Genomic DNA, 25,678 nt, shown 5'->3' with positions numbered 1-25,678 from the left:
ACATAAGTTTAAAGTAAAAAGGCATTAATTTATATAATAAAATAAAATATCATGAATTGAAATTGTACTAAGTAGAATATGAAAGTTCTCTAAATAATTAAAAATACACTTCTAAAGATGATGATTATCATAATAATAAAAATATAAGGATTAAATTATAAAACAAAATTAAAAATTTTATAATAAAGCTAATACATAAATTTTTTATCTACATAAACTAAATTAACTGTATAAATATTAAAAAAATCGTTTATCCCATCTATCAGAAAAGAATAATTTTTAAGTTTTAGCTTGATAAAAGTAAACAAAGTTTTAATTGACAAGTATGGATGAATAAATTTTTTTATTAAAGAATGTTACTAATTATTTTTATTGTAATTTTAATATATTTTAACATATTTTTTAATAATTTTAATAAGTATTTATAAAACGCTGCTTAGTAAACAAGAAAAAAAACATATTCTTATCTATACAATGAAATTTAAAAAAGATAGATTCTGTATTACAGTTTGATCAGATTATTCAAATTCTCTTCGGATGCGGCGTGCTCTATTCCTCCACATTCGCAAATTGAGTTTAAGAAACATTAATTTGGAAAAGTGAACCTAATTTTTGTCCGTTTCTCAAACACTGTAAGCATAAAGTAATGAGTCCCACTCACAGCAACTGAAAATATAAATAAGAAAACCTCAAAGTAAAACTCTTTATTCTATTGTGTTGAAGCTTAGTAACTCAAACATGGTTTCAAACAATTTCCCACTAAGTCGATACATGCAGAATGAAAGAATGTCAACGCATACAACTGTAGAATTTCATTTTGACGGACATGTAAAAAGTTTTGTATGACATTATCATATAAATTTAATTTAAATTAATTGTTGTATCAGAAAATTATTATTTTTTATAATAATTAATATAAAATTTATATTTACAACATATTCCAATTAAAAGTGTACTAAAATCAAATTCTTTTCTTATTTTGTATTAACATATTATTCAATAAGTCTTTTCTATTAGTAACTGTTTCGATGTTGAGCTTATTAAATGATACAATACTATATCAGTAAAATGAACGAGTGGGAAACTAACGAAGGGGTCTGTGGTGTTTACACACGTCATGAAAAATTTAACATTAAAGTAATTAAATGTTTAAATTTAACATCTAATATCAATAAATTTCAACTCTTAAAAAAAATTACATTAAAATTTATTCAAAATTTAAAAATATATTAATAAATTTTTATTTTTTATTTATTAATTAATATCTTGAAGGTACTGGTTAATTTATATATATATATATTACTTTTGTAAACGTGTTTCATAAAATGCATTAATTTCATTTCACTGTGTACTCAAATATGCTAATTATCATCAATAACTGCCTCTTTATTCATTTAGCAGTGTTGGTGAAATATCTTATTTTAGCTTTTCGTAAAAATACCTTGTACCTAACAAGTGGTATTGAACTGTTATTAAGGAGAGAAATTAGAAGAAATTTGTTTTTATTGAAAATGAATTTTTCATATCCATTGAAGGACTGTAAAATGGATGTGAAAAATGAGAGAGATTTTAACAAAGAAAGAAATTATTGTTTCTTTAACTTGCACTCTCTTTTGATATGCTAGGTAAGAGTATCATCATAAACTTAAATGTTTTTGTTGGGAAAGTAACTGTTAAGAAAAATATAAAACTTAAATAAATTGTTTAGACATTTTTATATCTTAAACTTTTATTTTAACAAAATTAAAACGTTTAATAGTGAGATAAAATATTTAATTTAAATTAAAAATGAAGCAACGAAATTCGAAAAGTATAATTTAGTGGTATAATAAAAAAAAAAATTATAAAAGAGCTTTAAAGTCTGAAAGCACGTCTATGGCCGCGGAGGAATATGAAATTAAGCTGTAAAGTAAACGAAACAAAAAGTCTGCGGGGAATTTCAACACTCTTTTAAAAAGGGTTTAAGAGAGGTGTATATGCCTCTCTTTTTTTCCTCTTTTGAGCAATGAGAAGACATGGGATGTTTATCTGAAGAAGACTCAAATAGGCAAAAGGAACACTCAAAGAACCTATCCAAAATAAAAGGGGTTTTAGTTTGGTCCTACTACAACAAAACATAGTTATTTTTTCATGTCCATTTCAGGGTAAACATTTTCTTCTATGATGGCTTCACTTCGCGTGGGGGCTGCTGGGTATCACCATTTGGCACCTCTATTTAGTGTTATGTGGCCTTGAGCATCACCAGACAAAGAATTTTTGTACAAAACGTGTGTTCATTGCAACTCCTTTCCCTTTGTGCTCACCACCTGTATTCTCTCCAACGTGCTTATTTCTTTTCCATTTTAATCTCTCGTGTTATTAAATCTCTGTTTCATAAGACGTCCAAAAACATCGTATAATCTATAAATGTAAATTTAACGCGAATTCCAACTCCTATTTTTAGTTTTTTAAAGTGATTCTAAACCTGCATTATATAATATGATGTAATCATATAAACAAATATAAATATAAATTTTATCAAATAATCAGTCTGTTTAATTAATTATAAAATTTATATATTTTTTCTGTAACGTAATTCTATCAAGTTACTTAATAATACGATAAGTTCTAAATCTAACTGTGTGGAATCTGTAAGCCAATGTTGCGTGTTATTTTATTTTTTAAGTGAAACAATGGAATCAAACGAGATTAAACAATTTGAGATTGTAGTTTTCAAGAATCAAAGCAGGGATTAGCTGCCGGCAGCAAAATTTACCATAACAAGTTGACTTAACAAAAAGATGATTAGATTAAAGGGAAGTCTTAATGAGAGGATATAAAATGAATTTGGTCATTGTTTTGTTTATTTGCGCTAATTAAGCATCTTATACATTATTTAATCATTTCATTTTATTTACTTAATGAAAAAGTAATCATATCATTGCACCAGCTTATGCTTAGTTCAAATTATTTATTCGGTTAAAAATAAATTTTAAAAAAAATATTAAATAAAATATTTTTTATTAGTTTTTTCTAAGTTTCAGTTTTTTTTATTGAACTAAAAATCATATAATTCATTCTCTTTACTGATGCATCTAAAAAAATTTTCACTTAACAAAATGATTTAAAATAATTTTTTAATTATCTAATAACGTGAATATTTCAGTTCCTAAGTTTGGAGACTGTCTTTCCTTGTTAGACAAAAGAATGCAGTGTATGGGCATGTTGATGTCTTTATTGATGAATACAAAATAGGGTTTTGGGTGTGGAAAATAGTTTCTTGAAGAAGCATGAGGCATAGGAGAGAAAGGAGTTAGAAAATATCAAAATAGGAAAGTAAAAGAAGAGAAGTGTGGGGGTGTGTGTTACAGAGAGATTAGAGGGGACCATCTCACAGTGGCTTGTCTTTCAATTGCCATCGGAATTGTTTGAGTAAATGGGCTCCGTCACATCCTCTCTCGTGGCCCAAACTCTAAGTCACTTTGTAGATTCTTTTGGATGTGAGCATTGACATGATGGAGATGAATAGTATTCCAAGGGGCCCCAACAAAGCTTGTCAAGAATCCGAGCTAGCAAGTAAATGGAGAAATTTCTAGACGCCGTTCGATCTCTTCATAATCGTTTAATGTTGGGAAATAGTATCTCTATTATTTTCTCATTTAGTATTTCGTACAATAAAGAGGTATAAAAAATAAAATGAAACAAGCAAGCCATAAAATGATTGATGTAATAAAAATAATAATATTATAAAAAATATTGCACAATTGTTTTATATATATATATATATATATATATATATATATATATAATGTTTGGCATGTAGTTTAGATCAATTTCCGTGTATCTTTTGAAAACAATTAAGCATGACTTATGCTATATATTTTATAGGATAATTTTAATTTTTTATTTTAGAAAGTAGTCCTTAAATTTATACTTATTAATCATTTTAATACATGATATTAAGGATTACCAATTTAATTATTAACTTTGACTGCAATTTGATCTTTTGACTATATAGTGCACTAATTAGTCAATTAAGGAATCAAATCGACTAGAAATTTAGAGACTTAATTGATGATGGTTGTCAAATTCAAGAGACTATATGAAATGAAATTAAAATATAAATTGATTGATAATTGCTTAGATGATTATATATATAATTAGATAGATGATTTTATCAATAAAAAATTATTAAATAATCATTGTTATATTTAACACTTAATTTCATTTGATTTTATTTTATACACACGTATTATTATGGTTTAAAAGATAATCAAATTCTCTCTTTGTGTGACAAATAAGAATTCTCAATCAAGATGATATATTTTAAATACAAAGTTCTTAAATATGTTAAAGTATTATCTTTTACAAAATACAATTAGACCACTCAAATATATGAAATATGACCTATGATGAGTTATGAATCTTACTCAGATGAGATTGCCCTTCCCTTTTACCAACCTAACATAATTTTTTGTTGAAATAATTCTTGTTGATACTTTAACATAACTAGTGAATGTTAAGAAACAATTTTAGAAAGAAAAATATCAGAAAAACTTGATAAAGATGCAATTAAATTTCTAATAAAACTAATTTTAATATATATTTTTTAATATTATTCTTATGCCTTTGAGCCGCAACCTTGTTTTGAATCAAGAGTGACACAGCATTCGACACGTGTATGCACAATTATGAGCCACCCACGGGCTTGAAGCTAAAAAAAACCTTTGTAACTTACCATGCACATAGATAACATATGCAAGCAAGGTCTCTCCCCTTCATTCTTCTTTTAGATAATCTTTAACATTTCATCGTGATACATATCTTGATCATCACCATAAAAATACATGGCAATAAATATGAAAAATATGTAGTTGCAATTTCTTGCAATTCACATCTAGCTAGCCTTAAATCCTATCGCATCCTTAACTACATATCAACCCTTTTGCGTATACAAGGGAAGATTTGAGACTTTTTTCATATAAAGATTCAATAAAATGAATATCATGAATCAGGACAAAATTAAAAGTAGCAGTGTAGGGTACTATTATTAGAATTTTTAAAATATTTTAGGCAATTTAGAGTGATTTATTTTTTTAAAATGACTTAAATAATTTGAAGTGATAACTTTCTTTTTTATCTACTCTTTAATTTGTTGTTAGTCCACTAATATGAGACTTTATATCTTAACAATCATAAATTATAATTTAATCATAGTGACATTATCATGCCATTTTTTTATGTCCACAAATATTAAGAATTGGATTGATAATGAATTTGTATATATGAATCAATTAATTTTTTTTATGCAAGAATCAAACTAAAACTTGAGTTTGAAGGCCATAAAGATTAATAAAATGAATATCAAGAAACTAAAAATGAGCAATGTTTAAAGATTACAAAAGACCAAAATTATAATTTAACCATAGTGATATTATCATGCAATTTTTTTTCACGTTCATAAATATTTAGGAATGAACTGTTGGTGAATTTGTATATATGAATCGATTATTAATATTATTTAATGCAAGAGTCAAACTAAAAGTTAGTTTGAAGACGATAAAGATTCAAAATAAATATCATGAACGAGGACAAAATAAACATAAGTGTTGTTTGGAGATAATAAAGACCGAAATTATAATTTAACCATAATGATACATGTCCATAAATATTAAGGATTAAACTCATAATAAATTTATATATATGAATCAATTTAATTTTTTTATGCAAGAATGAAGCTAAAAATGAGTGTGAAGACCATAAAGAGTCAATAGAGTGAATATTATGAACGAAAAAAAAATTATAAATGAGTAGTATCTGAAAATCACAAAGACTAAAATTATAATTTAATCATTATGGTATTATAATGATTAAACTAATAATAAATTTGTATATTTAAATCAATTTAATAATTTTTATGCAAGAATCAAACCAAAAGTGATTTTATTTATGATAGGAAAATTGTCATTATATTAAATAAAAGGGGTACTCAAATGTATAAAAAATACAATAAAAATAAAACCTGAACAAGAAAACAATCACCTAAATAAATACAAAGTGACACAAGTAGCCTGGGATAAGTAATACACCATAGACTACCTAAGCCGAAACAACTAGTCTATCAAAAATAGAAATAGGCCATGAACACTCTGCCACGATAAGATGGTTTAGTCCAATGAATCAACGAAAGTTATAATTAAAACAAAAATAATTATCATTGGTAGCGCAAATTGTCTTTGCTCTAATCATGCAAGGCAAGGTGATGGAGAAATTGACACAAGTGATGTGTTTTGCATTCTAAAGCTAAGTGAACCGTGTGAAGCATCAACATGAGCATCCATGAGAGAGAATGCATCACTACATGCCAGAAAATTTTGTGCATATGTGCTTAGAAAGAATCCAAAAGTTTAAAGCAAGTAGCATTCCACGTCATATCGCTGTCCATCTTGTCATATTTTCCTGATTATTGTTTTATATCACATTACATTACATTGCACAGTTGCTTAATTCAGCCAATTGAAGAAGGATTAATATAAATTTAAACAATATTTGCATTTAGAATGAGGTTTTGTCAACATATTTTTAATGATAAGACGTGCACAAGTTGTTGTGTTGGAGATAATCGTTTTATACTTTTATTTAAACATTTCAACGAAACAAATGAAAATATACAATTATGTAACAATACGACAAAACTGAATGTCCATTACTGGGCTTTTTGTTTGTGCCTGTCCATTGCCAGCAATTTTATTACGACATATCGTCGTATCCGTGCGAGAGAGAGAGAGAGAGGATGCGTCAAATGAAATTATTGGAACCCAATGTGACTACTCTTAAAGGGACATGCATAATTTTCTGCATTTTTTTTTGGAACAACAATTTTATCTTTCTTAATAATACACTGAATTCATGGACCATTATATCATTCGTTACTTTTTCCTATGATCCTTGTAACAAATTTTCATTTGCTCTCCTCAAATCCAACGCATAGATCCAGTTTATATAAATTTTAAATAATTAAACAAAAAGCTTCTACAAAAATATATAAATATTTTTTTAACTTTTTTATAAATTTAGCCAAATTAAACTAAACCATGATCAAATCTTATCGATACACCTGTGACTTGCTAAATTTGTACTGCCTCAGCTTACTGTACTGCATTAAATTGTACTGACACCAATACTATCTCCTAAAAAATATTTTACTTATTGTATTTTTATATACACATTTTTTTATCATATAATGTTATATCATATTTTTATCTTAAAAATAAAAAATATTTTTTTTTAAAATCAAACAGACTTTTAATTTTTTTAAAATATAAGGAGCGTCTCACAGTTATTTAATAATTCTATTATTTTTAAAAATGCTTACTGTAATATAAGTGAATTTAAAAAAGCATTATATATTTCTTTAAATAAATAGTTATAATTTTTTAATATTTTAAAAATTAAAAGATATTTATATGTTTTTAAATAAATTATTGATTTTATTATTTATTAATATAAATTGACGTAATGATTGTTTCACGCTTCGTCTTTGATTGACAAGAGAAATTACCATTTTAAAAACCGTACAATCCTAAGTGTAAAGTAATGTCACTTCGACTCGGATTTGGGACCTAAAAGCAGGAGAGCCCAGACAAAAGCAAACACCTGAATGCATTATTTAACACCAAGTGCGTTTAAAATAAAATATCCCCTATCTATATGTCTGATTATCATCTATTATACTGTTGACCACTGGATAATAGTAAATGGCCTTAAATATAGTTTTTTTTTTAATTATGTCGTTCTATTTGGTCTTTTCATTTTTTTATTGAGTCTCTAGAAATTATTTTTATTTTTATATAATTATTTTTTAATAATTTATAATTTTGTTTTGTTGTCTTGAATTAGGCCATGTAATTTCATTGAAATATTGATGTGCTGTTAACATTATTATATCTTTCTTTAATAAATTTTTTAGCTATAAAGTTAAACTTTTTAAAATCAAGATTTGAAAATATAAATAAGGTAAAGGTACATATAATATAATATAAATAAGAATGATAAACATTTTGAAATTTTATTTAAAATAAAAAATTATTCATATATGCTTATTAAAATACTGTGGAAAAATTTTAGACATTGAAATGGTTTATGAATTATTTTTTTTCAAGTATTCTCATCTAACAAGTGAGAAATAAACTTTCAAGTTATGATCAAGTGGCAGAACAAGAGTTTCTTCTCCAATGATATATATTTTTTTTCGTAAATTTTATGATTTAATTGGTGATTGCATGCTTAAATGTTTTGAACTTCTTCCATTTGAATCAATACTATGAATTGGTGGAAGTCACTTTCAAGTTTCAATCACTAGTTTGGGCGCAACAAATAATTTAAGAATTTGAGAACGTTCTAAGGATATTCTTAATTAGGCCTTGAATCGTGATGACTGCGTTGAGACTTCCCATTAATTTGATTTGTTAATTATTATTCATGCAACTTTCTCAAATATTCACACTTACATCTATTTTTATCAAATTTGAATTAAGGATCGTAATTAAAATAAAACCAATGGATAATTAATAGAAATTACCAATAATGAATAAGATATTTATCCAACAAATGAGTCTAGTATAAATAGCTATTCAGAATTTTGTTATGAATATTAACTATATCTCATAATATATTTTATAGCTTAAATTTAATATTTTTTTTAGAAAATAGATTATATTTAAGTATTATTCCAGTTAAGTTACAACATTGAATGCTATCATATTCACGTAATTAAAATACAAATATATTTAGATAAAAGTATTAGTACGTAGAGATACTCATCGAGTAATGACCCAAATATTGTAAACTTTTTCTTAACTAAAAGATCAAAAGTGATAGAAAGACTGAAGATATTTAGTATGTTTTTTCATTGCTACGTATAAGTTTAAGAAAAATAGGACAATGCTTTATTTTAAGGTGAGAAAGGTTATTAAATTTTAAAAAATACATAAAAGACTTACACTTAGACTCACATATGTTATGATAGTAGATGAAAGTCCATACCAAATAATTAAAATTTTTAGAAAGGTCTGTTAAGGAAATTTTCATTAGGCTAACAAATATTGTATGACAGTTCCGATGATCCGATACAGAAAATATTATTTTATTAGGATACTAAAATTGTTATTTTGTTCTGTATGAATAATTATAATTTGTGTATTTAGAGACAATAGATCATTATTGCTAGGGCTCGAAGTTGGACCATATCATATTGGACCACATACTAGGGCTCGAAGATCAATCTATTTGCTAACACAAAAATTGTTAGGCTTATCTCTTGTTAAAATAGTTTTTGTTCGACAAAAATTAATCTATTAATATTGACAACGTGTTTTTGAAAAATATTTTAATTTCTCATGTCTATTAACATACGAAAGATTATAAAATTGAGTACTTTTTCTTCTAAAATAAAGAACATTTGAAAATATATAATGGCTTCCTTCCTTATAAATAGAAACCAAGGGAATAAGAAAATAAATTCGAATATTGACGTGAGAGTGAGGCTTTAATGTTCCACCCACTGATATACGATGTTGGTACTTCAGATCCTGACCTAAGCCTATTTCACTGCTTTCATAATAGAAACATACAAATTATGAAATAAAACTCCCCTTGTAAATATCAATTTGATTGTTACTATATTTTGGACTTTTGGGGTCGAAAACTGAATATGCTGGAAAAATACAAAAAAGGGTATCGTTTTCTCGACCATAATGATGGGTTCATATGGAATTATACAAGCCATAAGGTTAATGACCTACCAATAGTCCATTAGAACACGACAAGGAGATTAAGGCTAGTTGCTATCATCTACCTTTATGTCGAAAGGGACATGTGTCAAATAGTGGCACGTGGCTCCATCTTGTTGCTGCATGTACTAGATGATGGGATATAGTGTATACAGTATGGTTTTAGTTCTTGTTGCATCTTTGTCCATAGCTTCAACTTAATTCCATTTTTTTAATTATTGAGTTTTTAAGTATCCCACAAGGAAGCATCGTTCTGAGTCATGGGCCCAAGAAGCCCATCCACCCTCCATGCTCATGCACAAAACCAAAATGGTAGAGTTTTAGAAATAGGTTATGTTGACTCTAAAAAAGGGCTCCCACAATAATTAAATGAATAAAGCATAAAGTAGAAGCGTTTCTGAAGGGACTAAGTGAGAGAGACGGGTAATTGTTTTTATCAAAAAAGATAAAAAGCAAGATGATAAATTTAAATCCTTGGCCTCCATCACCAAGAACAAATCACTGTATCATTGTATCATTGTTTGTAACAAAGAGACTCACGGTTCCTTTAATAGCAGGAAAGAAAATGATAAAAATGAAAAATAGAAGATGAGAAGAAAGGAAAATGAATTAATTAATTTTTGTTAGTAGATCAATGGATTGTCATTTGTCGTATGTGACACAAAACCAGTGATATAAAACTTTGGCTAAATACGAATAATTTTGGTCATTTTACTTCTGGTGGAAATTATTCCTGAAATCAAATATCGGATGCACAATGCATGTTTCCTTTTCAAGAATATGTGATTATTAGTAAAATGACGTGTTATTATTCGTAAATATAAAAGAATGTACTCTAATTTACTACTATTTATGGTTTTATGTTAATAAAATAAAATAATTGACAAGAAAAGTACAACTGCATTTAAGCAAACTGGACAATGTTACAGAGCTGAGATTCATACGATAATGACTCATCTTTTATCTTAGACGGTACGATGACTCATCTTTACAAAAGGTTAAAATCGTAAAAAAAATAATAATGAGATGCATTAAAAAATATAAATATGAAATATTATTATTTTTAAAATTTTTCACAAGTATCTTTAGAACATTTATTAGCATTTTTCAAAAGAATAATAAATGCGCTTCGTTGTCATTGATTTTTCTTGTGTTATTTGATAACCGTATTTTCCTTCCCTTTTGTTGTAGGAACTTTCATTTTCCGATCAGTAAATTATCGATTAATGTTATCATCCTTCAGTTCTTTTTCATTTCTGTATAAAACTACGGTTCTAAATTATTTTAATTTCTACATTAACTCAGCACAAAATAATAGTATCCTAGGCACTAAAATAGGACACCAAATTGACTTTTCTTTTTATTCTAAAGCATAAAAACATGATCAACTAGGATAGAAAACGGACTAGGATAAAAACACGGCACAAGTTGGTTTTTCCTTGTTAAATGAAGATATAATAATAATATGTTTTGGATAAATAATCACACTGCATTACATATAACTTTTGAATGTCGTTAATCACCCTAAACTTTGTATTATCACTCCTATTCAAATAATTGATTAAATATCTTTTTCGTGTTGGTTAAGAAAATTAATAATAAGAGTATGAATAATCATTTTTCTCTTATTTTGTGTTGGAATGGATTTTAAAATTTCCGAACAAATTTATGGTGCCTAACATTTTGTCTTACGTTACAAAGTCTGGAACCCACGACATGTATGTTTCATTTGCGTCAATAGACTTCTTTATTAAATAATATGGGTACTCTCTTCTTAATCACTTGTTAGCCGAGCATGACATACTGGTACTATACCACTTTATCTATCAAGATCAGCTTAAATAAAACTGTAAAACGTGTAAAAAAAGAGTATATGAATTCAAATCTTGCGACACACTTCACTCTTCTTCTCCTCGTGGAGTCTTATGTGCGCTTCTCTCAAAATCCATCACTAATGGATCCTCTCTTAAAAGGAACCTCTTAGTTTGAGCATGGTTTAGACCCTCAAGTCATCAACAAAGATATCCGTTTATCCATAAGGTCCAACTCAAGTGGACCTTTTGTGACAAAGGCAGAAGATTGTTTCCCGTTAGGCCCGTTGGCCATATTTTGTATTGCCTTGGGGCCTTTCCTTGGCATTTGTTTGCTAACCAAAAGCAGAATCAATATTTGAAGAGGGTAAACTCGCACTATCCATTACTCTTTGTACATCATTCATGAATATTACTTAAAGTTCGAATGGAATAGATTGCATATGATTAGCATCAAGAACAGGGATATTTTCTTCTTTAAAAAGGTCTTAATATTTATACTATTTGCACCATCCAAAAACCAAACTATTATGGATATACTTCATTGTGTCCACAACCAAAAACAGATGGCAAGATACTACACAGCGATCACAGGTACCACAAGTACAGGATAAGAGCTGGACCAGTCTGAATGTAAGGTCAGACCGAAAAAAAGGATGCCAAGAGTAATGCACTGTTTATGATATTTTTGCTCTCGTGAAGTCCATCTCCGGATGCTGCAAAATATAGACAGTGATCAATCAGTCAATCAACTGATAATAAGTAATCAAATGGGGCAAGTCAGCAAGAGAGTCAGGAATCAACCTCCGCCATAAATTTCTTCATAATTTCCTGCTTCTGAAGCTCATCACTGGTAGGAAGGCCCATAGATTTCTGCCTCTGATCAAACTGTATAACAGTATAAGAGAAAGTAAGTCAACTAGCAAAGAAACAGCCTCAGATCTAGGCAATGGCATTAGATGTATATATATCTTAAAAGGCTATATTAAAAACCTTCATCCTCATGATCGGAGGCCTGACATTCAGGTTACACACATTCAATAAAGTAAGACATCTTCGTTGAATTACAAGACATAAAACCAGAAGCAACACATTAAATAATAATTCAATATGACAGCATTTCTAACAGTTTTATACAAAAAAAATGAATGTGTGGATACAAAAATATCAAAAGGACCTTAGGAAATGATGAAGATTGAAGACAGACTAAAAAACCTCAAGTTATATAACCAATTAAAATAAATAATAGAATTAACTGATTACCATCATTTTTTCAACAGTCTGTCGAGTCTCAGGATCCAGGTCAGAAAGTTTGCTGTTCTCTGGTTCAACCTTTTGAGTATCAATTTGGGGATCACCTTTTACCAGACATTTCCACCATTCCATCTGATCATGCTTGGTCAAAAGAATAGAAATTGCACTCTGATCCTCTGCAAAATAGGTTTTGATGTAATGGGTAAGATATGAAGAGGTGATGACTCCTCATCAGTAAACAAAACAACCCGAAACCACACCCTGAAAATTAGCTCATGCATGCACACAATCAATGCACATGATCCACTCACAAAGATGCAAACTCAAATTTTGGTGTATCAAAAAATCAAATTGACTGATATGCCAGTGCATTATTGTCACTTCAAAGATGATCTATTGTTCCAAGTAGTCCAGTACCTATGCTCCAATAACAGTCATCAGGCTTGACAGGTCGGTGCAACTCCCCCTGAAAATTTTCAAAATCATGTAAAGGCACATTCATAACATAAAATCAAAATAAGAATAATAAAGTATCAATTAAACTCATTATATCATCAATCAGAAAAATAACTACCATTGTAGAATATATCTTTAATAATGAATGATAAAATAAGGCAAACTGACCTCAATAATTGGCGGTTGCCCCTTTAGTCCAACTTTTAGATGGTTCTTCTTTATTTCACAGATGACAAACCTTGATTTGGTTCCATTTGGAACTGGAACATTTACGTTGACCTCCTGAAGAGTCTGAGTCCAAGAATATTTATCCAAATCCAGACCATTACCTTTGTTTGGAACTGTACAGATATTGAAACAGATACCAAGTTAATCAGTAGTCAAACAAATATAAGGTACTTTTGATGGCACGACGCACGACATGTAAAACAGCACAATGCAAGTAGCTGAGCCATAACACAACTTTTTGTTCTATTTGATGTTTGGTGGTTGATGCACCACACAACCAGGGGAACAAAAAATTTTCCAATTGAGGTCGCAGAGGAGAGGGAAAGAAAGGAGGGTTGGAGTAGAGAAGATAGCTCATGGAAGAGGGCTATCAAGGAGAGGAAGTAAAGGTTTGGTACTTCTGAGATTTGTCTATTGAGCATGGTATAAGTAGGACAAGAAGTCATCCCTTGATTAGACTTTTGTCTTGTACTTCAATCTTTTATGTTATCTACACCTTCAGTTTTTCAGAAATACATAAATATGCTATCGATTATTTCTTTTTGTAGCAATTTGCAAACATTTAAAACAACTGAATTCATAATTCTAGTGATCAGTGATCACATAAAAAAATAACCCAGCCCATTAACTTCTACACAATATCATTCTACCTCACTAATTGTAACTCACACAAATTTAAAGGCAGGTATTTAAACAAGGGCTGCATTTATAGGCATTCCTCTAATTTTTTGTGGAAAATGTTCACGATTGAAGGTAACAGAGTCCTCGAAAAGCACTCACTCCAGTAAAGGCCAATATAATCAGCAATAAAAAATGGATCATATGAGCAACCATGGTAAAAAAAAAGGGGAACTCAAACCAATGGTTAGAAGTTAGAACTCAGAATCCACATATATAACAGGCAAGGAATTGCCTCACACATTCATGAGAAATAAGGCTCAGGGACAGCGAGCGTTTGCGCCGGTTTAAGGACATTTTTGAGGAATAAGAAAAAAAATCTAAAGTCCATGAAAATGTTAATATCATTATGCTAAAAAAAAGGAACGACTAAATACTCTAAATGGTCATCAATTTAGTCCTTCAATGTATCAAAGTAAGAATTTGATCCCTCACTAGTTGATTATTATAAATGGATACCTATCATCCCAACCCAAATCAACTTTATGCAATCCACCAAAACCAATAAACGATCTACAAGCAATGAATTACTGTTTCCGAAATCAAAACAAACAAAACGCTTATTGTTACCAACAAAATCACCTTAGCGCAAACAAAAGAGGGGAGGGGCAGGGGGAAACAAAGAACGTTAGGGCAAACCACAATTGCACATTGGAAATCTCAGAAATCGTTTCTATTCCTTTACCTATGGAGCCACTTTCCTCTCTGTTAGCCTCCTCCACCTTGAGTTCCTTCTCTTCCTTCAACCTCTTCTGGGCCTTTTCCCTCTCCTCAGTGGCCTTAAGCTCGTCTCTCTTCTTCTTCCCGGCTGCGCGCACCAGCGACGCTATATCCTTCTCGGCGGTCTCCGACGACAGAAAGTCACTCTCTCGGGAGATGAATTCGAAGACTCGCTCAAGAAAAGCTACGGGATTGGATGGGTCGAAACTGGAAGTGAACGAAGACGAAGACGAAGAGGATTGGGATTGTTCGGGTTGTTCTTCATGGAAATCGGAGATAATGGCCATACCTTAATGCCGAGTTAAGAATTGGGTTGGTTTGAATTCAAAGTTTGGAACTGAACCCAATTGAACTGAACTTTACAAGATAGCGAAGCAAATGAGGAGTGTTCGATTGTTTATATATACCAACGTTACTTCGCGGATATTCTCAGTTATTGCATCATAAATACTATTGATGCTATTGTTATAATAAATTTGAAAACTAAGGGAAATATTAATAGTTATTGTATTATATATAATTTTATTTATTTTATTCTTTTAAAAATAATATAAATATTTAATGTTGGATATTTATAATGGAATTAATTTTTTTTAAGAAATTAAAGAAAATAATTAATATTGAACTATATAAAAATTATTGATTTTAAAATAAAGAGTCAAATATATTTTATAAATATGAATTTAAAATAATAGTATAAAATTATTTATTTATTATTTTATATTATTGTTTTTAGATCTAATTGTATAAAATTTGTTTGTTTTTAAGACCTATAAATTTAATTAAATTTTAATTATTTAAAAAATAAAAGAGATACTAATAATGCAACATTTTAAAGGAATATATATATATATATATATATATATTCAGATACATAAATATTTTAAAATATTTTTGAAAAAATAACCGAATTTGTAAAGTATTATATTGTATTAAAAGTCTATAAAGACTTAAATTTTGTATTAATTAAATAAATAATTTATTTTAAGTAAATTTTAATATTTTTTATTAAATATAATAGAATTAAATGATATGAACCTAATTATATATATGCATATTAATTAATTATTAAATACTGTATTTCAGTTATATTAAATAAAAATAAATTACTTAACTAATAAACACAGTATTTATTTAATATTAGTTTTACCCATTTAATATTTATTGTATAAAATAACACAACAAAAAAATATAAAAAGTATTAAATTTTATTTTGAATATTTTACTTGTATTTATTAAAAAATTAGAAAACAAAACTTGACCTTTTAAATTAAATATGTTTTAATTTAGGCATATTCTTCCTATTATAATAATGACACTCAATTTTGCATGGCTTTTTTTTTTTAAATTTTATTTTTTTAGATATAAAAATTACCAAATTCAGGATGTTCATTGTTAGAGAGTAGGTAAAAAATAATTATAAAAAAGTTACCAATTCTTTGTATGCATAATTAATTTTAGAGGTAAAACATTAATTTCATATGATTTTAGCATAAGTACAATTTGTTAATGTTTGGTTTGTTGAACTTGTTTATCTTAGATATGAAATTTAGATTCGTCTTCATCTTTATATTTTGAAAGCAATTTAATTTTTATTATTAAATTAATTTTATTTTTTAAAAATTCCATTCAAAGAAATTATTTCAAAATTCAAAATTATTGGACTCTTATAAAATCATTATTTGAACTTGGTGTTATATAGGTTGCAATATCAATTTTTTTCTTATTTATTTAGTTAAAATGAAAATATTAATGATTTTATATATCAAATTTTTTATATTAATATGTGCTATTTATTTGGCTAATAAAATAAAATATGAAATTTATATTTTTTACTTAAAACAAATTGGTAACTGTTGTCAAATAGATTTTATTTAATAATTAAATGCAAATAGATCCTTATACATAGTAGGGGTTGTAGCTCATATGGTAGAGCGCTCGCTTCGCATGCGAGAGGCACGGGGTTCGATTCCCCGCAGCTCCACACAGTGTGTTACGTTTTGTTCTGTGCACCAAATTCCCAAAATTGTGAAGTTGTATGATTACACTTGTAACATCTTTAAACCATGGTGGCTCCTACCTAAACTCTGAATGTCTGAGCTTTAGAAAATTTAAAACACCCTTAATTTATTGATCTTATCGTGTTTTTATTCTTTTCATTTTATTTGAATGAGCTCTTTGAAATCATGTTTAGGCCCCATTATAGGCTTTGGTGGTTAGAATTGTTTGATTTAGGATAGGATTACGAATGTGTAATGAATTAAAGAAGAAAGTAAAAAAAGAAAAAGAAAAAATCATAGCAAAAATAAAAGAATTATTTTGCAAAAATAGTACGTATATAATTTTGGGAATTATTAAAGTTAACAAAATTATGTAGCCTAGTGTTCTTAAACTTTTCAAATTATGAGGAACTAGAGAATTTTTTATTATTTTTTTGTTTATATGAAAGTTTGTATATGGATGGATTAACAATTGATATTATGTTGAGATATATCTTGTATGAGTTATGAATATGATGAAAATACTCTTAATAATCTTATTTATGTGAGCTAAGTTTTATAAGTATGTTAGACTCAATTATTTAATATATTATTATAACTTATTCAATTTGAATGAATGTTAGATCACATGTAACTAATCCTATAAATTTTATGTACTAGACAGTCATCACTAAATGTGAGAATACTCATTCTAATCTCTCAAATTTTACCAATAACCAGTGGTTATCAAAATCTTTAGAACTGATGTCCTTTATCTTCGTTATAGACAAATTTTTAGCAACATGCGTATTTCATAATAAGATTTTTTATGCTATAAGCTTCAATATTTGTTGGCCAAATCAAAAGTATGTTTAATTAAAAGTTATTAAATGGTTTAAAGTCATATTCTCTCAGCACTCATACTGTACTCTATAAATATAATTTATAATTTATAAAAAAATTAAATGTGTTGCGAGTAAGTGGTCAGAATCACAAGATCTTGACTACCGAAAATTACTTCTTTAGAATATTAAAATAAGAATTTAACCTTATCAAGCGAAGAGTAAGGGTATATTATATACAACCTTCGATAATCTGAAAGTCCACAAAAGCATTGTTATTGATCAAAATCACAGGTGTGACTTGGGTTTAAAATTCGTTGCTTTTGTTTGTTTGCAATCACATAATTCCATAATTTTGCCGACCATCAACCATGTGATGTGCCTAGACCGTTTGGTTTGTGTTATATCCATGCTGCACATGATAAATACGATACTGTGCACGCACAAAATTAAACAATATAAAACCTTAAATAAATAAAAAATAGAGAACCTTATTAAAGAAAGTATAGAGCTCCAGCTGGCTCATGTGCACATATATAACATTGTAATAAGCTGAAGATTTATAACTTTTCACAAAACCTGTCTCAATAGCCTCTGATATTTTGATTCATCTGTTTAGTTTCCAGCAGCCTTGATCCATAATGTCAGGAAACATCCAATGCTATTTCTACGGCATCCGAATTCTTATTCTTTCCCAATCATCAGTCTCAAAGCAAGGATATTATTAATCAGTGTAGTGTATATTTGGTTTAATTAACTTGTTTCGAAATAAAATATTTTTTCAGCTTTTAATTTTATTTATTAGCGATTAGTATACTTGACCATGACAAAACACCTTATGAAAGAGAGAAACGGAAAACAAATATATGGAAGAACAAAGAAGGTGGAATACAAGAAGCTCTTGTCTGTCTACATTGTAAATGCAAACGACATAGATGGGCTCAGTTGATAGGGTTTCTCTGTTGGAACCTTTCTTTAATTGTATAATCATAAAACAGACGCAAGTAATTAATGTACAAGTATCACCACGGCTTTATCTTATGCATTTATCAGCCATGCAAATGCAACTGACACACAGAGCGTTGATTCTTTCCCTTGTGCAATGGTAAAGATTCTTCCACAGATTACGACACTTCCAATATTGTTACGCTGAACAGTTGGTGCTAATTATTATTTTTGGGAAAAGTTGCTTATATTATTTTATTATCCGCACTTGCACTTCCTCTTCAAGCTCCCTTTATTTTCTCTATATTATATATACCTAATACCAATATCAAGCATTGACTCACAAATATCCATGGCTTCTGCTGCAACCATTTCATCACCAGGATCAGAATCACCAAAGGTTCATGCATCGGACATTCCAAGCATCAAAGCCTTTGCAGAATCAAACGGAGGTTCCCTCATCCCTTCCACTTACCACTCTATCATAGACCCTCATGATGATGTTGCAGACGAACTTGCAGCTTCCATCCCAGTCATTGACTTGTCTCTCCTCACTTCACACGACCCTCAAATCCACGCCAAAGCCGTGCGTCAACTCGGCAAGGCCTGTGCAGATTGGGGCGTCTTCTTGGTAATTTTCCATTTCACAAAATTTCAATATTTTTCTTATTCGACTATATGAAATTTACGGTAAAGTGTCACTGCACAGCTTACAAATCATGGAATTTCGGAGAAGCTGATGGAGGAGGTGATGAACAAGTCTCTCGAGTTTCATTATTTACCTGTGGAAGAAAAAAAGGAGTTTGATGACAGTGGCAAAAGCCCTTTTACACCCATAAGATATGGCACCAGCTACAACCCTGAAGCAGAGAAGGTTCATTATTGGAGAGATTATCTCAAGGTTATCACCTCTCCTCAATTCAACTTCCCCAACAAGCCACCGGGTTACAGGTAAGCAAGAAAGTTAAGTTCAATAATCAAATCAACCCTATTAAAATTTGAACGTAGATCCAATCTAAGTTTGGGAGACAATGGGTAACAGCCTAAAATTTGTATCAATTTTTCATGATATTATGCATGGATATCTCATTAGTTTAAGTTCGAGAATTCCTCTATTCAATTATTTTCCTTCTTCTTGTAACTGGACACATCTGGATAGTTTAAGTAATTTGTTGATTTAAAATGCTTTAAAAATTTTAAACTTATAACCCTTTTGCTTAATTATATACCCTTCAATTTTTTGCTGATCCCCAAGGTGAGACTTCTATCCTCTACCAAATCCCAACACTAGTGTTTGGTGGCCTTACAGTGTTAATTTGTGCAGGGAGGTTGCGTTTGAGTATACTCGAGAAATAAGAGGTGTGGTGAGGAAGCTGCTTGAAGGAATGTCGGAGAGTTTGGGATTAGAATCCGATTCCATAATAGAGTCAACAGGTTTTGACCCTGGCTTTCAGGTCTTGGCCGTGAACCTATATCCACCGTGTCCTCAACCACACCTTGCACAAGGTCTGCCTCCACATTCTGATCAAGGCTTCATGACACTTCTCATGCAGAATGGAATTGGAGGGCTCCAGGTTAAGCACGATGGCAAATGGGTCAACGTGAATCCCCTTCCAAATTCATTAGTTGTCATAATTGCAGATCAAGTTGAGGTCACTCACTCACTCACTTTTTTCGCTCTTCTAATTGTTGAAATAGACCATGGTATTATGATCACATCTAAGAACTAACTCATCTTTAGTTTCCTGTGAGTTAGGTTTTGACTAATGGGAAGTATCCTAGTGTGTTACACCGAGCAATTCTCAACAACACAGACACTAGGATCAGTCTTGTGGTGTCCAATGGACCATCGCTAGATAAGGAAATTGGACCTGCGCCGGAGCTATTGGAAAACGAAAAGCCATTGTTCAAAAGCTATAAGTACCAGGAGTACTTCCACGCTCAACAGAAGACACGATTTGCTGATAAAAGTAGCTTGGAAAATGTTCGGGTTAATGTTGAATGACGATAGATATCTATCTATTTTGGCCTCGTCCTTTGAACAACACGGGATGAAAATTATCCTAATTTAAAGATTGGAGGATGGTTAATGTTAAAGGTGTTACTTGTGTGATGTGATAATAATGCTAACTTATAATAAAACTATCTGTCCTAATGACATTTTGGGTTATTTTCAATTTGAATGATGATTTCTATGTGTTTTTTTAATGGAGCAGTACTTCTATGTATTCATTTTTTATTGGGTGGCTTTGAGCGAAATGATGCTTAATTGCCTAGAATGGCGTAGTGTTTTGGGTGAAAAAAATTTAAGGGAAGCAAACTTCGGATATTATTGTTCTTGCGATCGCCATTCCTATGCCGGGGCTGAGATGCAATTAATGACTACATTTGGAGTTGAGGTGGTTCTAAACTTACTAACTATGAAAATATTTAAGATTTGAAACAGAACATAAATTTTTAACAGAAAAAATTGAAAAAAGTTAATAGTTTGATTTTTTTAAATAATATAATAATAGGTTATGACTAACGGCGGAGTCAGGTGTCCTAAAATAGGAGATAGTAATCAACGAAGTGGAACAACTTAAAGCATAAATAGAGTTTGTCTATGCAGAATACTTTGTTGGTTGAGATAAAGTTCAATTAAGTAATTTCTAAAATTAAAAAAGGATTAACTTTGATTGTCTTTTTATATACAAAAAGGAAATATAATTCTATAGTATAAGATGTTGTTTATTTTAGGAAAATGTGTATAGGCTAACATGATTCACATCAACATAGGGACCTTGCCGAAATAGAATTTTTACGCAATGGTTTATCTGTTAAATTTTTTGATCTAGGCGATGTGGATGAAATATTAGAATCTAATTATAAGGTATGAGATTTCTAACATGGGGTTTAAAAGACCTTGTGTTCACTAATTGTATTGTGATTATTCCATAGTTCTTATCAATCCCAAGGTATGGAATTTAATTAGTAGGACCATTATGGGTGACTGTTTACTACAATCGTTGTATCAAACGGAAAATAAAACACCCAAATACTTAAAGCAAAATAACTCAGAAGTTACGGGAAGCTCGTGTGCCCACATTGAACAAGCAAACGACATATGGCTTTGTCACAATAAGCGTAAAAGAGACGTAACGCAAGTAACGTGCCGCCTCATCTTTTTGTGTTGTTCTACCCATGCAAATGTTTTTGTTCTTTCCCTTAAGCATTTGCAAATGTCCTTCCACAGATGTTGACAATTCCTATGTTAAGCTTACAATGTGCTGCTATTTCTTTAATTTCGGAAAAGTTTTTCACACTGTTTTTGAACACTGTTTTGTGTAGTATTGAACTGAAAAATTTTAGAATTTATTTGTTCTGTGATGAATTCAAATTGACATAAAAACTTTTTCATGATAAATTCAAAATTTTATTTGTTATGTGATGAATTTTGTTATGATTTAATTTACTTTAGACGAACATATCTTGAGATGTAAGAAGGGATTTTACAAAAAACTAATTTTATTTGAAATCTTACTTATAATAGTTTAATTGTGAAAATTTTTAGAATTTATTGTCGACTGCAAAATTTTAATAATTTTGTGAAGTTGATTGTTTTGTCTCACTCTGAAATTGAGGAGTCTACTTTAAATACTCTAAACTTAAAAATATTGTTTTCGAGTGAAAGTTAGCATTTAAATAATAGTAAGTTATAGTTTCACTATGATAAATATTGAAAATTTTTATCATAGGGACTGCTCCTGATGCTTGAAAATGTAAAACATAACTATGCTGAATATTTTAATATAGGTCAATCATTCAATCGATTTTAAAGGATTATAACCTGGACAAGAAAATTTCAATTTGTGTAATATTTAGCTTGTTAGAAAACTTGGAACCTTTAGTTTCTTTTGGTAAAATGTTTTTTCTTTATTCAGTTTGTATGGAGAATATTAAAGTGTTGGTATCTGGTAACAAGTAAATAAATACTTTTACCAAAAAAAAAAAACACAGAGAAATATGACATTATTTTTTTAAAAAAAGTGATAGATGAAGTACATGATCACGTGTAGTTATAAGAGTTTTCTTTCAATTCAATATTTGATAAGTTTTATGAGTAAATATTCACTTTACTCCATAAAATACGTAGCGTCTTTTAAATTAATTTATTAAATTTTAATTCATAAAATTAACAATTGTGAATTACACTAATCTTAATTATTAAGAAATATTAAAAAGTAAGTAATACAATAATAATATGTCAAGTTAAATTATACATGTTAGCTTATTTTAAAATATATATCATATTATAAACGATTTAATCAATTATACATATTATTAAACGTAATATATTAATATTTTATTATTATTTATTAACATTATTTAGATTTAGAGATTAATATGCCTAACATAAATAAAAGTTAAGATGACATTTTTAAAATTTAAAAATGCTTGACACTTATTGTCTTTAAAGACAAAAATAAAAGTTTAACTTATTATTATTACTACTATTATAATAAACTACAGTGTCTTTCGTTGAGATAATTTTATTTGAGTTTGGATAAAAGTATATAAATGATAAAATTTTCTCTTAAAATAAAAAATAATTTATTTTAACAAGGTGGTTTACACTGATTTATTATCCGCACTTGTGTGTGTCTATCTATATCTACACCTAATACCAATGTGACGCACTGACTCACAAACATACATGGCCTCTGCTGCAACCGTTTGGTCATCAGAAAAAGAAGCATCAAAGGTTCATGCATCGGACATTCCAAGCGTCAAAACCTTTGCAGAATCAAACGAATCCTCTTTCATCCCTTCCAGTTACCACTCTATAACAGAACCTGATGATGATGTTGCAGACGAACTTGCAGCTTCCATCCCAAACATTAACTTGTCTCTCCTCACTTCACACGACCCTCAAATCCATGCCAAAGCCGTGCATCAACTCGGCAAGGCCTGTGCGGAATGGGGTGTCTTCATGGTAATTTTCCATTTCATTAATTTTCAATATTTTTCTTATTCCATCATATGAAATTTATGGTAAAGTGTCACTGTACAGCTGACAAATCATGGACTTTCGGAAAAGCTGATGGAGGAGGTGATGAACAAGTCTTGCGAGTTTCATTATTTGCCTGTGGAAGAAAAGGAGGAGTTTGGTGACAGTGGCAAAAGCCCTTTCACATCCATAAGATATGGCACCAGCTTCAATCCTGAAGCAGAGAAGCTTCATTATTGGAGAGATTATCTCAAGGTTATCACATCTCCTCAGTTCGACTTCCCCAACAAGCCACCAGGTTATAGGTAATTAATAAAGTTCAATTATTAACTTAACTCTATTCACTTCAAGATTAAGTGGTATGCTTGTTTATAATGATTTAACCAATTTAGAACGGTAACCCTTTTAGTTATGTATCCTTTACACTTCGTTTGAGAGTTAGTTTTTGTAAGGTAAGAGAGGAAAATAGAAGAGTTATTTGATGATAATTTTTTAAATTTTTAGAGAAAAAAGATTTATAAACTTTATAAAGCCTTTCTAATTTTGTGTTTTAAAATTCTTTTACGAAGAATTTTTATTAACCCGCTTTCTTCCTTCTTTTTTTTTTTTACTTTAAAACTATTTCTTTCCCTCACTTTCAAAATTCCTAAACGAAGTTTTAATTGCTTCTTGAGACTTGTATCTTCTACAAATCCTGTTTGGTGAGTTAATTTTTTGTGCAGAGAGGTTGCATTTGAGTATAGTCGAGAAATAAGAGGTGTGGTGAGGAAGTTGCTTGAAGGAATATCAGAAAGCTTGGGATTAGAATCCAATTCCATAATAGAGTCAACGGGATTTGACTCTGGCTTTCAACTCTTTGCAGTGAACCTATATCCACCGTGTCCTCAGCCACACCTAGCTCAAGGGTTGCCTCCACATTCTGATCAAGGCCTTATGACACTTCTGATGCAGAACGGAATTGGAGGGCTTCAGGTTAAGCACGATGGCAAATGGGTGAACGTGAATCCCCTTCCAAAGTCATTTGTTGTATTAATTGCAGATCAAGTTGAGGTCGCTCGCTCACTCACTTTTTTTGCTCTTCTAATTGTTTAATTAGACCTTGGGATGATCTCATGTAACCCATGTTTTGTTTCCTCTGGGTTAGGTTGTGAGTAACGGGAGGTACGCGAGTGTTTTACACCGAGCGATTCTCAACAACACCCACAGTAGGATCAGTCTTGCGGTGTCCAATGGACCAGCGTTAGACAAGCAAATTGAACCTCCGCGGGAGCTGTTGGAGAAGGAAAAGCCATTGTTCAAAAGCATCACTTTTCAGGACTATTTCCAATTTCTGCAGAGGTCACGGTTATCTGACAAAACAGCATTGGACGAGATTCGCCTTAATGATTAACAATGATGTTCATATTTATCTATTGTGAATGTGGTTAATGCTATTGGCATGTGTTGGATGATTTGATAATTAGTGTTCACGTTTTGGTGTGGTTCTTTGTCGTTGATAAAGATTTCTTACCAAATTTCAGGGACTCGTGAGGAAGGATTTTAGCGAAAATGAACATTTAATTCTCACCCGCTGCCATGAAATGAATAGTTATCCGAAACGAAATGGGCAAATGATAAATTCCTTGAGTTTTGTATTTAGGTTTTCTCCTTCAAAATATTGCTTCAACTAATCTTTCCTGATATCTAAGAATAAGTTAATGGTAAATTGTTCCTAAATGTCGGTTAGTTTGCAAAATAAGAGGCTTTTGCTAATATAATTTATGCCCTGACTGTAACACAATGTTCCTAAATTGTTCCTAATATTTAGTTTTTTATTTTACCTTTTATATTTTTGCATTTTTTTAATTTTTTTTCTCATGGGTGTGACTACTGAGAGAGACTGCTGGGTTTTTTTTTTTCTTGCAAGGCTACAAGAGTAAGAGACACTAAAATAAAAAAATTGTAAAAATATAAATGCCAAAATAAAAAAAAAATATTTGACGGAATTAAAAATTTAAGAATATAT

The 25,678-nt window shown here is 29.7% G+C and overlaps 3 protein-coding genes and 1 non-coding gene across 4 annotated transcripts; 3 read left to right on the top strand and 1 right to left on the bottom strand.

The window, feature by feature from the left end:
* Positions 1–12,145: 12,145 nt before the first annotated feature.
* Positions 12,146–15,322, bottom strand: LOC113852698 (protein BOBBER 1). The gene is made up of 7 exons (XM_027483042.1): positions 14,883–15,322; positions 13,460–13,632; positions 13,253–13,301; positions 12,845–13,011; positions 12,386–12,469; positions 12,248–12,297; positions 12,146–12,198 (listed from the first exon to the last, which is right to left on the bottom strand). Exons 1-6 carry the CDS (start codon positions 15,202–15,204, stop codon positions 12,259–12,261), a joined length of 834 nt encoding a protein of 277 aa, XP_027338843.1. The 5' UTR covers positions 15,205–15,322; the 3' UTR covers positions 12,146–12,198; positions 12,248–12,258.
* A 1,506-nt stretch (positions 15,323–16,828) lies between these two features.
* TRNAA-CGC lies at positions 16,829–16,901 on the top strand. Its single transcript has one exon. It is a non-coding gene; the product is annotated as a tRNA-Ala (tRNA).
* Positions 16,902–18,940: 2,039 nt separating this feature from the next.
* On the top strand, positions 18,941–20,772 carry LOC113872628 (protein DMR6-LIKE OXYGENASE 2-like). Its single transcript, XM_027510331.1, has 4 exons — positions 18,941–19,314; positions 19,393–19,634; positions 20,008–20,335; positions 20,440–20,772. Exons 1-4 carry the CDS (start codon positions 19,036–19,038, stop codon positions 20,686–20,688), a joined length of 1,098 nt encoding a protein of 365 aa, XP_027366132.1. The 5' UTR covers positions 18,941–19,035; the 3' UTR covers positions 20,689–20,772.
* A 2,537-nt stretch (positions 20,773–23,309) lies between these two features.
* Positions 23,310–25,303, top strand: LOC113872636 (protein DMR6-LIKE OXYGENASE 2-like). The gene is made up of 4 exons (XM_027510343.1): positions 23,310–23,658; positions 23,737–23,978; positions 24,396–24,723; positions 24,818–25,303. The coding sequence occupies exons 1-4, from the start codon at positions 23,380–23,382 to the stop codon at positions 25,061–25,063; spliced, it is 1,095 nt and encodes a 364-aa protein (XP_027366144.1). The 5' UTR covers positions 23,310–23,379; the 3' UTR covers positions 25,064–25,303.
* The last annotated feature ends 375 nt before the right edge of the window (positions 25,304–25,678 follow it).

This window comes from Abrus precatorius, unplaced genomic scaffold, assembly GCF_003935025.1.
Source record: "Abrus precatorius isolate BTA unplaced genomic scaffold, Abrus_2018 Scaffold10, whole genome shotgun sequence".
NCBI lineage: Eukaryota > Viridiplantae > Streptophyta > Magnoliopsida > Fabales > Fabaceae > Abrus > Abrus precatorius.
Note: the sequence above shows the minus strand (reverse complement) of the source record. Positions and strands in the feature narration are given on the sequence as shown.

Excerpts from the sequence above, each read along its gene's own strand:
- LOC113872636 (XM_027510343.1), top strand. The coding sequence starts at position 23,380 with ATGGCCTCTGCTGCAACCGTTTGGTCATCAGAAAAAGAAGCATCAAAG. Across the intron at positions 23,659-23,736 it reads CGGAATGGGGTGTCTTCATG|CTGACAAATCATGGACTTTC; the intron begins GTAATTTTCCAT and ends GTCACTGTACAG. Across the intron at positions 23,979-24,395 it reads AACAAGCCACCAGGTTATAG|AGAGGTTGCATTTGAGTATA; the intron begins GTAATTAATAAA and ends TTTTTTGTGCAG.
- LOC113872628 (XM_027510331.1), top strand. The coding sequence starts at position 19,036 with ATGGCTTCTGCTGCAACCATTTCATCACCAGGATCAGAATCACCAAAG. Across the intron at positions 19,635-20,007 it reads AACAAGCCACCGGGTTACAG|GGAGGTTGCGTTTGAGTATA; the intron begins GTAAGCAAGAAA and ends TAATTTGTGCAG. Across the intron at positions 20,336-20,439 it reads TAATTGCAGATCAAGTTGAG|GTTTTGACTAATGGGAAGTA; the intron begins GTCACTCACTCA and ends CCTGTGAGTTAG.
- LOC113852698 (XM_027483042.1), bottom strand. The coding sequence starts at position 15,204 with ATGGCCATTATCTCCGATTTCCATGAAGAACAACCCGAACAATCCCAA. Across the intron at positions 13,633-14,882 it reads AGAGGAAAGTGGCTCCATAG|TTCCAAACAAAGGTAATGGT; the intron begins GTAAAGGAATAG and ends ATATCTGTACAG. Across the intron at positions 12,298-12,385 it reads TGAAGAAATTTATGGCGGAG|CATCCGGAGATGGACTTCAC; the intron begins GTTGATTCCTGA and ends TATATTTTGCAG.